Consider the following 14346-nt stretch of genomic DNA (forward strand, 5'->3'; position numbering starts at 1 on the left):
ACATCGCGATGCGTCATCTGCGGCGCAGCTGACGCGTCGCGAAATGTGGCGCAGCGCGCAGACGCGATGGGGCGCCCGGCGTTTCGCGCTCACGGATCGGGGGTCGACATGCGCTCCGCAGGAGGCCACGCGAGCATTCCACGGAGAAGAGTCACCGCGCACGCCACAGAGTCCCTGTAATTTTTTTTTTCTTTCTATTCTTTCAAGAGCGGCCAAAGAAGGCCTCGGTAGCCCTGGAACGAGCGGGCCTCGGCCTCGTCGACGCCGTTCGGCGCAGCGACAGAAATACCAAAGAGCACCGAGAGGAGGACGCCATGCGACGAAAAAACGGGGCCTTTGCCACGCAGCTTATTTCCGGACGCGACGACGAGTCGTCGGCGCACACAGCGCCAGAGAAGAACGCGCCGTTTCGTCAAGGGATGCGCTAGCAATCGGCGTCGACGCACGAGAGGGGACCGCGAGGTATACGGACCGCGGTAGATTGCGTGCTCCGCGACGGAGATCGCTACGCGGCGAATCGGAAGGCGATACTGGCGACGCACATAAGCAGAGTTGGTGGCATAACAAAGGCTGGCGTGTTGGCAAAAATTGAAAAAAAGAATTCTCCAACTCGCCACGAAGCCTGCTCCTCATCAAGCATTTTGCTTGTATCAAGACACCACCTGTGTGTATAATCGAGATGACGCTGCGGACTTCTGCTGGTTGCCTGCTCGACGAGATACGAGAAAATCGATTGCAGTCCTGTCCCTTTCAGTTTCTTAAGCGCGTAATGTACGTGCATCCCAAAAAACTTTCTGCGGCATGTGGACAGAGTTCAATCGGAGTCTGAATACCGAACAACCCACATGCATGCACCCCTCGCTCCCAGTCGATGGTTGCTACGCCGACAAGGAGACATCTAAAACACAAGGATTCCGCGTTAATGGGGCCGACTCCAATCAAAATGTGCGAGTACACCTTTTACCCGTGGCACAATAATGCGACGTATTACCTTGAATGGTGGTTCGAATTCGAGGGCCCCGAGATATTTACGTATGTACCAGGCGTTAAAGAGGCGTAAGCACGAGCAAAGACATTGCCTGCCATCGAGCGATCGAGACAAACCAGATGACACGGTCGGGCCCAAGGTCTCGCACGACGCGGACACCCAACCCATTCCCATTACGGGCTTTGGTCGGGCAGCGGGCGCCGTCCCAGGGCTTGACCAGTGCATGAACACAAGCACCTGCCGCCCGATGAGCCAGCACGAAGCTGCCGCACGCACACACGTAGAAAAACGCCCAACTAAGAGCCCCCCCCCCCCCCCCCCCTTCTTCACCGTCTCCAGTATTATCCGTGCCCATCCATCAAAGCACGGGTAATGCTCCACACGACGGCTCATTCACGCATGCAAGGAAACTCCGGTCGCCCCTCCTCCCACACGCTCACGCACACCCTCTGAAAGTATACCTGCTACCACGGGTATGGCGCGGCATGCGCAGCCAGGGCATTGTCGTAACAAGGACGACCAGCCCTTTATAGGCACAGTCCAGTGAAGAGCAGTCACCGACCACTGGCCAAACCACATTTTTTTACTAAATACTGCAGAAGAGCGAATCACCTGAGGTGAGCAGAATCACCTGCCTACTCATTTGCAGTTCCTCTGCAGCCGAAGTTAAGCAACACCATTTCTGCACTCACACACTACGTACTACAAGGACTGAATTAGCCGCGTCTCGCTGTGGGTTCGGCTCTCACCGACCGCAAGTTGTCCATTCTTCCACTTGCAATGCCATCTTCCTTAGTTAAGAATGTTAAGGTTATAGCAAAATTTATTAGTCAAAAAACATTTACCGCGCCTACGCGCTTCCCGCCTTCATATGGCACAATCATATCAACACCCTCGAATGCTCGGATTCTTCTCGCTCAACGCGCCTCGCTGGCCCCTTCCGATTCCTTGCGCTAACACACGTACTTTGCTGCGCTTGCACAAAACTACGGCTGCGCCACACTCGGTCAGATCAAACGACGGAGAGGCAGAGTCTCTCTTATCTCTCACTAAAACCACAACAAGGGGGGGGGGGGGGGGGGGGGGGGGGGAGAGCCCAAGCAGAAAACCACACGTTTTCGGCGTTCCCGTATCGTTGCCGAAATGCCGAAGAAGTTTTGTCGCGTACTTTTTTACTTTTCCGTGTGTGCCAGCAGTCGCCCACTCTGCTATCGCACGGAAAGCAATAAGGCGAAACAAAATGACCACGGCATGATCTCACTTTAAGATAATTCTAATGAGGACAAGTGGGGCCATCATTTATACGGGATACTTTTCCTGCGGTTCTTTTCGTTCCGGTTTAATGGGCGATCCCAGCGATAGCAGTGACACGGCTACGTGCGACTCAACGACAAAGGGCAAAAAGGATGCACAATGTAAAGAATCATTGCAAAATACAGCCTCTGATCGTCGAACATGCAACATAATTCGAGACGGTCTAATAAGAAAACCCGTAGCCAATGCTAGACCTCAATCGTAGCTGCCGTTGCTCAGCACCCCAGATGTGGCGCGTCTGCTGCGCTGCTGTGACGCCGCTTCAAGCGGCAACGCTGAAGCTGCGGGTGGTTAGCGAAGGAAAGCAGATTATTCGTACGGCTGACACGCAAACACGCCACGGCTATAGGACATCGCGGTGAGAACGTCAGCCGCGCTGCGCGTGCCCAGACGAGTATGCGCACTCGTGCAGCTCGCTCACCTCGTTCTCCGTGTCGTAGTCGGGCAGGATCACCTCCTTGGACAGCGCTGCAACAAAACGGAGGAGCCACTGGTGAGAAACACGGCGGGGCAGAGGCCGCGACGCTTGATCGCTATGCGCGCCGCACAGGAGCACCTCGCGCACACCGCCACTATAGTCCCAGCGGCAGGAGAAGCCGGCCACTGCCTGGGACACCTACAGTCGTGACACAAAAATGGCGGAACGACGTCAAGAGAAACCGGGGCTTCCTCCAGCTCCAGGCATCGGCTGTGCTTCCGCCCAGACGCATCCGCTCCTCGCGCAAAGCGCGTAGCGGTAGCGAAGAGGATGCACGTCATTGTTCTTTTGTTTTTTTCTTTCTTTTGTGCGGGGCATCAAAAGAGTGCACAGAGCTAAAATGTGCGGTATACGAACTCGCTCTGAACAGTACACGCAAGCCGGCAGTCGTAGTCTTCAGTGTAGTAAAATTAACCGCAAAACGGTACATTTAATTACATTCCGGGGCTTTGCGTGCCAAAACTACGATATGATTATGAGGCACGCCGCTCCTGATTAATTTTTACCACCTGGGGTTTTTCAACGTGCACCCAATGCACGGGTGTTCTCGCATTTCCACCTATCGTATTGATGCCGCCGCGGCTGGGATTAGATCCCGCGACCTGATGCCTAGCAGCGCAACATCAAAGCCACTAAGCCCCCACGGCGGGCGGAAAACTAGTTGACCCGCTACGCATGAAAGTTCAACTTTTCGAACTACTGTACTGACGCAAGAAAAAAGGAAAGGCAGTCCGACAAAGGCTTACACCTACAGCAGGAACCAATAAACACTGTCCTTACGACTAGTTAGATTTGGCGATCAGAAATACATAAAAAGCGGTAAAAACTACTTGCATCGAGTATACTAACAAGCGTGGCGTGAAACAACGCAATGAAACGAAGAGCACCTGCGTTTTGAAACAAACAAGCACTTCCCATTATAGTGTCTGTCATAGCCTCTTGTCAGAGGTGAAAAAGGCCAGACTCTAGGTTCACAAAAAACGCTCACACGAAGCCTTGCACTTACGACAATTTGCGTAAGATGATTCGTAAAAATGAAAAAAAAAAAAATACCACGTAAGACCTCCAACGTGACATATAAGACAGGAAATACCTAAGGTTTCTCTTATTTTAGAATGCGAAGTTCTTGCATTGCTATTATTACTGAATGAACTAACCTGCCCTGGACGTTGTCCTGTGGTGAATGATTGTTGGGAAATTACCTCGATGTTCTGAATGTGCTGCACAGGGAGCGCCAACGGCTCGGACAAACAGCCTTTTGTAAGTAAAGTTGATTTCTCGCTTCCCAAGCAGTTGCCTCAATCTGCGACGCCAAATGAAGTAATACCACATCTCTCACGTCGTCCATTCTGGAATAAGAAGTTTGTGCTCTAGGATAAAGCAACCTAAAGAAATGAACAACGGCACAAGCGCTTGCTCACAACTAAAAATGCATTCGAACAAAGAACTATTTAAAAACAAGCATAGGTCTTCAGAGGTCTGGTGTGTTTATAGGGCCTAGAGTTACACGTTTTCTGTACGATATTTACTTGAGCAAATTGGATTCGGTTGATAGAAGATAACGTGAACGACATGCACACACGCATATTCCGTATCAGAGATGATTACCTCGTTTTCATCGATAAAATGGGCACATGGAAAACGCCTTCTGGACATTTTAAAAGTTTTTAGGGAAGTCAGTTCAGGACTTTCTTTTACTTTTGAACATCCCTAAAGATAATCGCCTGCAATTTTAGGACCCGGAATTAACGCTCTCGACTGGCCACACGTGTTGGATGTATCGCCCAAGATTATCAAAACGCCTCTTGAATTACGGATCAGCACATTCAAAAGCAGTAAAGAATGGGACAGCATTGTCTTGTGTCCCGTCTGCACTTACAAAATCTCGTAAGCATCTATTTCCCAGAAGCTTTATCCTTGAATTAGGCGGCTGGTTTTCCGCCACATACATCTTGAGCGGTGAATGCTTCGAAACAAAATGTGAAAGCTGGGTTCGTGTCACAACGGAAGGATCGAAGTAGGAAAAGAGACATCGCCGTCGTCCCACACGCTCACAAAGTTTCGCGTGGTTTAAATAATGTAAGCTCTCGTTTCGGCGTACAAATGATCATCAGTGCACCAAACGAACTTGGTCGTGTCCGCGCTGCCATTAACTAAAAACTAGACAAGAAATTCCAGGCCCCGTCAACTAAAGACAGCTCAGAAAGTTTTCTGATTGCGCAAGTGGTGAGGTGTACCAAATTCCCACGCGCTGCGGGCGGGTTTATATAGGTAAGACAGGGACATGCATAAATATACGACTAAAGGAGCATATAAGGGAGCAATTTAAGCGCTGATTAATAGGTCACATCTATCTGCACAGTGCAAATGTTGCAATTGTTTGGCTCTTGTTTGACGAGACAATTGTATTGTACAGACATACGGACACATGTGCATGCAAAATAATGGAAACGGTCTTAATTCAGACCGCTGGTGGAGCCTGCATTAGTGTGCCTCACAGGGTGATCTTACGGAGTGATAGATTTTTCTAGAAGCATGATAACCCCTGCTTTGATTGATGTGGTTTTCAGTTTAATGATTTTCGCACCTGCGCTGCTTTTCATTTCGTCTTTTTCTTTTATTTTGCTCTTTTTCTGAATCTGAATTTTCGCCCGCGTAAAGTGGCTTTCGTTCAGCTGTAGCGACTGCGCAGCTGAACGTTGCTTGCGTTTAAACACATGTTCGAATAAACATTAGGTGCGGGTAATCGCTTGTGGTGTATTCTCAGTGCTTGCCTTTTCGCGCTACCTTCATTTTTACCATGGATTCGCACCAACTCGCCCAAATGTCAAACTTGCTGGGGTACTGAACAAGATGTGGCTCTTTCACACGTTTTGCACTTTAGCACAAAGATTGAACACTCGCAAAATGTGTACCCCGAAAGTCAACGGTTTGTTCCTTACACAGAGAAAATATTATGCCTGTTCCCTGAAGCAACTACTATTTCAGAACCGCATAGTATATAGCAGAATCGAAAGTGATGGGCGGGCTGGCACGAGAACGTGAAGGCACAGAAGAGGGCAAATGAATGCGCATTACACCTTTATTGAAGAAAAGAAGCGGCACGCATATACAACGTTAAAAGGTGAAATCAATTACCGAATTTCGCAGGCGGAAGTCTGAACACAGGAGAAGCAAGAACCAGAGGGAATTAATGTACACGAATCAATACAGATTCACCCCCTATAGCCTCCTCGCCTTTAAGACTTTCTAAGCAGCCAAATTCACTACGATGTAGCGTCACCGCGCACCCGCTGTCCATGTAATAAGTCGTTATGAGAATATGAACCAAACAGCTGCATGAACAGCAAAGCGAAGAGTTAAAGATCACGTAAGTGAAACGCTAACGAAAAGTGAAAGGCACGACAGAAATAGTTATCTAGAGCGCACGTCGCTCATTGAAAGAAGCCAAGGAGTGGCGGTACTGCAGCGACACAGGAGTGTTCCCGCGAATACATTAACAGTGAAACACTTCAGCGAAATCTTCCGGAACAGCCCGCTGCCGGGAAGTGCCTGCGACGTGTGCACCGCTTGTGGATATACCGCACAATCTGACATGATCGTACTGGTACGAAAGACAGTGTTCGTCGAAGGTCGTGTACGCAATGTATCCTATACTCGTCCGCGAGAAAAAGAAATCGACCACAGTAAGTCCTCATCTTCTGAAATCCGACTCGGCTGTGCGGCAAAACGCGCCCTGTTCGAACCGTGGGAGCTTATACAGGAAAGGGGGCTAACACATCGCGGGAACTTAAGCGCACGACCCATTCAGTCAACACTCTGCATCACAGACATGCCAAGGCCAATGTGCATAGGCACTCGTGCATCATCAGCCAGCAGTTGTGTTCTTCCGGAGGCGCACGTGTGGAGCGCGGGACCAGATAACGCCACTAAATGAGTTGCTGCAATCCTAGGGTAGAATGTACGGGTTAAAAACACTCACGGCCTAAGCCAATCCCGAAACAGGGCAATCCTAACAATCTGCATCGCATCCCTCGGCCGCGCGTGAGATCTCGGGATTCAAGACTTCAGCGCTGTCTCCGTGCACATTGTGACGCGGAAAAGCGGCCGAGCGGAACGTTTGACCTCATGCTGATAGGGAGGAGGGCAACCGCACGTATACATGGCGAGACGTCCAAAGTTGTTCCGGTGGTGAGCGCCCCAAGAGTGCCTACAAAGCGAAGCCCGACAAGCAGAGAGGGACCGACCTGTGGCCGCCGAGCGCCGTGGCGTTGCTGCGGTCTGTCCGCGCGGTCAGAAGGTGGCAATGTGCGGCCAGGTGATCGCGCACCGCTGCACAAGGCGGGGAGAGCAGAGCCCTCGAGAGCCGCCACTCCAATCTGGCAAATGCGCGCCGGACAGAGTGGCGCCACGGCCAGACGGCGCCGACCGCGGATCGATGGGACTCACCTGGCCACGCACGCCACTGCTGCACACGTGTACGCCACAGTCGCCGGCCGGCCGGCACATGGGCCAGCCAGGACGGCCCGTTCGAGTGCGGTTCGGAACCACCCTGCTAGGCTCGGCGTCATCAAAGTTCTCGACGCGTTCGTCAATGCGGTCTGCTACGCACTCCTGGCAGAGATGTATAGGTGAATAAATTTAATGGCATCTTCTTTCCTCCCCAATTGAGTGCTCCTGCTCCAAATTTATTCTCAATACGCTGGCCGAGGGACACCAGGAAAGTAGAGGCAGTCGGCAGTACTTACACGATCATGACCCCTCGCCGCAGGCTCGACATCGACGTTCCTCGACCATACTGAACGGAAGGTGCACTGTTTTCCGCACTCGGCCACGCCTAACGCTAACACACGTCTCTAGTGCAAGCGATGTTCAAAAGCACTGGAACTCTTAATCGAAACATAGCATCGAAATTTTCTGCATTTCCTAGTTTGCCGTCGACGTAGACGAGCGAATGCGTAACAACTAATTGGAAAAAGCATGCCCCAACAGCGTTTATACTGTTTTCATGGCTCTCACAGTAACGCAAAATCATCACTGAAGACACCGATTAAACACAATGAAGAAAAAAAAATGAAATGACAAGGACAAAGAGGAGAGAGAGATGAAGAGGGAAGGCAGGAAGGTTAACCAGATATCAGTCTCCGGTTTGCTACCCTACACTGGGGATGGAAGACAGGGGTTAGAGGACAGAGAGGAAAGCGTTAAGAAAAACCAAAAAAGAACACGCACACACGGAGGCACGCACACACGGAGGCACACACACACAAAAGGCCTTACAGTTAAAGACGTTCATAAATGCCGGTAGATCGCAAAAAGCCCAATAGTGTTTGTACGGCCTTCTTGTGTGACGGTAGGTCCTTTCGATGGCGTAAAATTCCTTTTTCCGATAGCGGCTGGTCGTCCAGCTGGTCAAGTTCGTGGCGAAGGCATTCCCTCTGTGGACTGTACTGCGGGCAGGTGCATAAAATATGGTGAATCGATTCTTCATGGCCGCAGTGGTCACAGTTTGCGGTGTCGGTCATCCCTATGCGGAATGCAGAGGCTTTGGTAAAGGCAACACCCAACCACAGTCGATATAGAAGCGTGGCGTCTCCACGGCGAAGCTGTGATGGCGCTCGAAGACTTAATGTGGGATCAAGGGAGTACAGTCGCGTATTTCTTAAACGTGGCTCTTTCCATTGCGACATGGTGCACTGCCGAGCAAGCAGGCGGAGCTTCCGTGCTGCGTCAGTTCTAGAAAGTGGAATTGGGACGTGGTGCTCCTCAGTATGGGCTGAGCGGGCAGCTTGATCGGCCCGTTCATTGCCGATAATCCAACAGTGACTTGGAAGCCACTGGAAGGTTATTTCATGGCCTGCATCACTTATATCGTGTAACGTCTCTGTAATATGAAATATTATTTGTTCGTGCGGTCCGCGTCGTAAGGGTGACAGTAGAGACTGCAGTGCGCCTTCGAATCGCAGAATACCGTCCACTTATGTGGCGGTTCATCACCAATGTAATGAAGGGCAGCAAAGAGCGCTGCGAGCTCTGCTGCAGTCGATGTTGTCGCGTGAGTCGTCTCAAATTTGATTATTGTAACTTTCGCTGGTATCACGACTGCTGATCTATCATCACCAGCCCTTAAACAGCTCACGCTACTATTATTGTACGAGAACTACCGTGACTCTACGCATATTTGCACTGATGGATATGTACTGCCAAACAAAGAGAAGAACACTGGAAGTTGCCATGGGCCACAATTCACGCAGATATACATTTCAATAATTTAGCTTCTCGTGTTCAGTGGCAAGATCACCGCCTCTATATACAAAGTACACACGCATGACCAGCAAAAAAGCAGGAAAATGTGCCTACCGATTGCTGCCTACATTCTGCGTATAGCAACATGTCGGTTGAAGCTAAGATTTATATGACGTAGCTACACGCACACAATCGGTCAAAGCAGAGTCTAGATCATGCACTAAGTTCACCAAGCAACGCGACTCTCGGTACATGCATGTTCCAGTGCAGTTCCAGATAGCAAGCCATATCCAAACATTTTTGTTGAAGCGAGATATGCAAGAAGCGATCAGCTTGGCGAACCGTACAGTTAAAACGTACTAAGGCATCAGATAACTAAAGAAGCTGCATGGCATACAAAATGGGACTTTTAGACTCCCAAGGCTCAACGTCGCCCGCAAAAAGACGGTTTCATTCATACGCAGTCCAAAAGGCGCTTCGGCTCACAGCCGAGGCAATGTAAGCTGTATTATAAAAGAAGCAGGCCACTGATCATAGTCTTTTCTAATGAATTTAACTGACCCTCGACTAATGAATGTAAGCTGAAAGCTATTTGTATTTATTAAATGAATAAAGGAATACATTTATAATATTTAGCTTGACGTAGTAATTCTGTGGAAACCCGCAACCTTGCGGGTTTCCGCATAACTACTACGTCAAACACTTGCCTTTGCCTCGTGTGTTGTCGACAAATTCGACTTCGTCCTGCCATCTGCTAGCCGCCTGGTTAGAACGGCTGCCCCGGAAAGGCGGTGGTCCCGGGTTCGAGTCCCGGACCAGGACGAATTTTTCTTCAACTCTGAGGCTTTTCTTTCGAGGAACCCGTATGGGTTTCCTTTGTAGCACTTGCTACGAACGGGTGGATGTCTGATTTTGCCTTTATTAATAATATTTAGCTATAGCGTTTGTTTCATTAAGCAATTCCGTAGAAAAGAGAGCCGTTAATTAACCCGTACGTTTGGTTAATTAAAGTCTAAACACACTTTCGAGATTACCCCGTCCCCAAACAATCTACCTTGCGCGCGTCTCCTTACTTTAAGGTTGCGCGCCCGCCACTTCAAGGTCACGAACGGCATGCGCGTCACGCAAGCAAGGCAGACGACGATTATAGTTTGGGAGCAGGACACGTTCCAAAGCGCGTAATAACCCGATTCGTCACGCTTTGTCAAAACCGTGTGGTCACAACGAAAGGATCAAACTATACTAAAACAACCATGGCCGTCATCCCATACATTCACAAAGTGTCGCGTGGTTTAATTCAGACGCCCAAAAACTCTCGCGTGCCTCAAAGAGCTGCAGTGTTCGTTGGGCGACGAACACGTTCCGCAACTCCGTTGCGCGAGAGCACGCGCCCTTTGCATCGGCGCCTTTATGTCGGCGATGAAAGTCCAAAAAGAGCCGAATAAAGCCATTCGCTTAAGAGACGCGCTCCGCAGCCTTTCGAACGTTAAGCGCGACTACAGCGGTGAGCAGGCCGGGACTGCTCCGTCGCTACTGCCGCGACACCCGTCGCGCAAACGAAACTACAAGCACACGCTACAAACAAACTAAGCACACAGTGGCGGTGACGTGGCGGCCGAAAGGACGCGCAACACCACGTCGATCGAAGGGGCCGATGGCGTAAGCCCGTGGCCGCCACTGAAACTCATCGGCGCGGCGACAGTGGCCCCAAACAAACAAGTGGGCAGCCACGTTCGATCGGCCTCGCAAGTGGCTGCGGCCGTCGCCAGAGGCGGTGGAGCCGCCGTGCGACGGCGAAGAGGCAGCGCGCACGCCGCCGGTGGCATCGTCATCCGCCGGAAGTCGGCTTATCTATACGTGCGCATGCGAATTGAAATGGTTGAGGCGTGGACAGTTGACACTTTGTCGGACGACGTGTCGTCGTGAGTTGTTCGTACTGACGGTCTTCTTGTAGAACCAGGCAAGACGAGTCAACAAGAAGGCTATAATCACACCTACAAAAAAAAAAAAAAAGGCTGCCCAGGTCAGATCGCCTTCTGGACACGCCAAGAGGAGGACGCCATAGCCAAGGTACCTTAGAAGAATAAGCGCTTATGCGAAGAGATCGGAATCACTGAAGGGAGAAAAATTGGTAGTGGCTTAGCTCGGCTATGCCAGGATATACGTAGCGAAAGCTAAGTTATAGCATGGTTAGCCTTGGTTAACCTTGATTGCAAGTCCAGGTTAGTCTGGTTGTCTAGCTATGTTCCGGCGTTTAACCAGTCGTTCGGCGCGCTGTTAGTCTGTTTTCTGGGCGATTCCTTTCCTATTCATCTCGTTCCGATGTCGATTCCAGGCCTCCTCCTGTTTATCAGAATTGTCGCCGTCCATACTGCCGCCTCAATTGCGGTTGCGACGCACGCGAGCTCTCCTTTTCAATCCCCCGAGATGTTATCAGGCATGCGACGCAGGTGGCAAAGCGAGCGGGGGCGAGCGCAACGACGAGGAACCCTGTGTGACGTCATACCTAACGGCGGCGGAGGAAAGCCGCGGCGCTGCGCAGCGGCGGAACACCTGAGGCTCGGAGCTACTAGTGGCGCATGCGCAGTAGTGACTAGGGAGCAAGTGAGAGAGAAGTATCCGCGGCAAGGCGCGCGTTGTGACGTCATGTGCCTTCTCGGAGCACCGCCACGGCGCAATCGCAAGTTCGCGGCCAGTAAAGCTTTCGCTTTAAAAGCACCAAACACGGGCTGCAACACGTATAAGTACAGGAGCGCACAACTTCTACTATAGAAGTTCTCATACCTCACAGGCGAAGGCGATGTAAATCGGTTTTTGGACCGGCAGCCGCGTGTGGCAGGCAATTCAACTAGCCATTGTCCGCATAGTCCAGTGGCGAACATGGTGACCGTCATTGACCTTTTCCTGAAAAGGCGCGCACTGCATGCTCAGAAATTTGGGCCACCTCGTTCGCTTGTCTCACCAGCCCGTGCAACAGCAAAATAAACCTTTTAAAATTCAAATTTTACGCGCTTACGCAAGAAGCGCCGCAGATCATTGTGTGCGGCTAACCAGTAAACTACGTAGAGACGCGGTGAACATTCAAATCCATTGGCTCTGGAACAGAACCAACTACGGAACTTTGATAGACCGTCATCGTATAGGATTCAACACGATTACACAGTCCAAGCACAGAGATCATCGTAAAAAAGGATAACAAGATGCGCTGGCTGGAGGTATCCTGAATCCATAGACTTGGCAGGTGACGCTGGCAACAATGACTCCGCCAAAATTCATCTTCGACTACCCGATTAATCTACCGACCCGCGTTCGTCACAATAAATTCCGTCCGACGCAGTTTTAGTGACACGTTCGGATGCTTTACGCCTAAACTGCAATTGTTAACAGCTTCCGTTGTGACATTCGCGCACATACAGTATACTAACAGCGTTATTGCTACTTATAAGCGTTGTCTCATACTAGTGCGCGATAGCAGAAGCCAACTGACATGGAAACCAATTGCCAGAAAAAAGCCACTTCAGCGCTTATTGACATTCAGTGCGCAGTGCTGATATCACTGAAATCCGGGCCTTCCAAAAGAACCCGCCAGCGAATCAGCTACGAAGGCGGTGTTATATGCCTATAACCTCCTGCTCTAGCGACTCGACTTCAATGACTTTCCATCTGGTCTTCTAACGATTTTAAATAAATTCATTTCAATCAGTGCCGTTTATTTTCTCTCAGAAAGAAAATATGGCTCCCCGGGGATCACGATCTGAAGTGCTGCCCACTCGGGGATGAAAGCCGCAAGGGTACAAGCTAGAGAGAGAGAAAAGAAAAAGGAGAACACACACACTGAGGAGTTGTCACTGACGGCAGTCATTCCGGGGTGCATTTAGAGGGCGCGCACCTATGTAACCACAGATGGGCCACCGCAACGAACCAACAACGCACGCGCACGCCCTGTGTCCGACAAAAGCAATGGAAATAGGCGCGGCGCGATGGACCAGCCACTACCCACTCGGGGATGCGGCCTCAAAAGTTGAGTGTGCCCCACACTATGGAAGCGCCTACGAAGACCACGGCGACTGGGCATCAGGAGGCTTGGCGCCGCTGAGGGCGCGGCCGCAACGACAGAGGTCGTGGCTCGCCGATGCCTTCCGGACACGAGTCCATATATCGATTCCCAAGGCGGGTAAGTGGCAGCGAAACGACGTGGCATCTGCGCCATGCGAGCACGCTGCTCGGGAGGGCCCCAACAAGGACTGGATCGAGTTGGTGAGCCCCCGACTCGCTCTCCAGGGAGAGGCGCGTCGTCGGCGCCGATCCGATTACCACGCTGGCCACGCGAAGGGCCGCGCAACGGTCACGTTGCGGATGCAGCCGAGCGAGAAGGCGACGACCACACCAGCCACGAGTGACAGGGGAGGCTTCACGCAGGGCTTTGGAAAAGCCACTACGCGGCATGGAACTTCATCCAAGAAAGATAGAAATGTCACGCCAGAAACAGAGACAGGGCGAGTTAGAACTCGATGCGTGTGTTCGTAAGTAATTTCGAACGCACGGATTAAACACACAGTCATGTATTGCGATCGATAAAGAACAGCCTAAGACATCCTGACGAAGACGACTCAGCTTGTGAGGCGGTGTGGCGTCAATTATGCATGAGATGGTATACTTAAGTGTGCATAATGTGGCACATGGCGCGGTCACCTTCGATCAAAAGGTATTACAGGTGGTGACAACATAAGAACGGTGCAGCAAATACACCGCTCTACAAATCGGAGAGAGTTTCTATAGATGCACCAGCCAATTACTTTCGCTCATTACTGTGACGTCACGGGAAAGGTTACCTTTTTAAATATCAACGTCTCTCGGGAAGTACATGTTTTGGAGCGTGGGAACACAGAGGGCCGGTGCAGTGCAATTATGTGGGCGGAGTTCGTATTGAACCCTTTCATTCATCGAATGTACTCCGTCACTGCTGCCTCATTCCATATAACCAGACAAAAAAAAAAAAAAACACACACACACTTATTTCGCTTTCTTCCCAAATTTAAAAACCGAGCTCAAAGGTCGCCCCTTACCGAATTGCTGAAATCAAGACCGTATGGCAGAAGGTGCTTCCCTCGTACAGGAAAGAACACTTCCAGTGAATATTTCGAAAGCGGCAGGGACACTGAAAGCGCTGTATTGTTGCGCAAGGGGACTACATTCCAAAACCACTTTCTGATTATGAGGCACGCCGTAATGGAGGACTCCGGAAATTTCGACCAGCTGGGGTTCTTTAACGTGCACCTAAATATAAGCACACGGGTGTTTTCGCATTTGGCCCCCATCG

General features: G+C 50.7%; 1 protein-coding gene across 2 annotated transcripts in view; it reads right to left on the reverse strand.

Annotated features, from left to right (window-relative positions):
- LOC126545922 (cyclin-dependent kinase 14-like) overlaps positions 1 to 14346 on the reverse strand; it is a 150778-nt gene that overhangs the window by 64853 nt on the left and 71579 nt on the right. For both annotated transcript variants that reach the window (XM_050193971.3, XM_055061371.2), the window contains exon 3: positions 2724 to 2770. In XM_050193971.3, coding sequence (XP_050049928.1) covers positions 2724 to 2770 — 47 coding nt within the window. The remainder of the gene's footprint in view (positions 1 to 2723; positions 2771 to 14346) is intronic.

Source organism: Dermacentor andersoni, chromosome 1 (assembly GCF_023375885.2).
Source record: "Dermacentor andersoni chromosome 1, qqDerAnde1_hic_scaffold, whole genome shotgun sequence".
Classification (NCBI taxonomy): Eukaryota; Metazoa; Arthropoda; class Arachnida; order Ixodida; family Ixodidae; genus Dermacentor; species Dermacentor andersoni.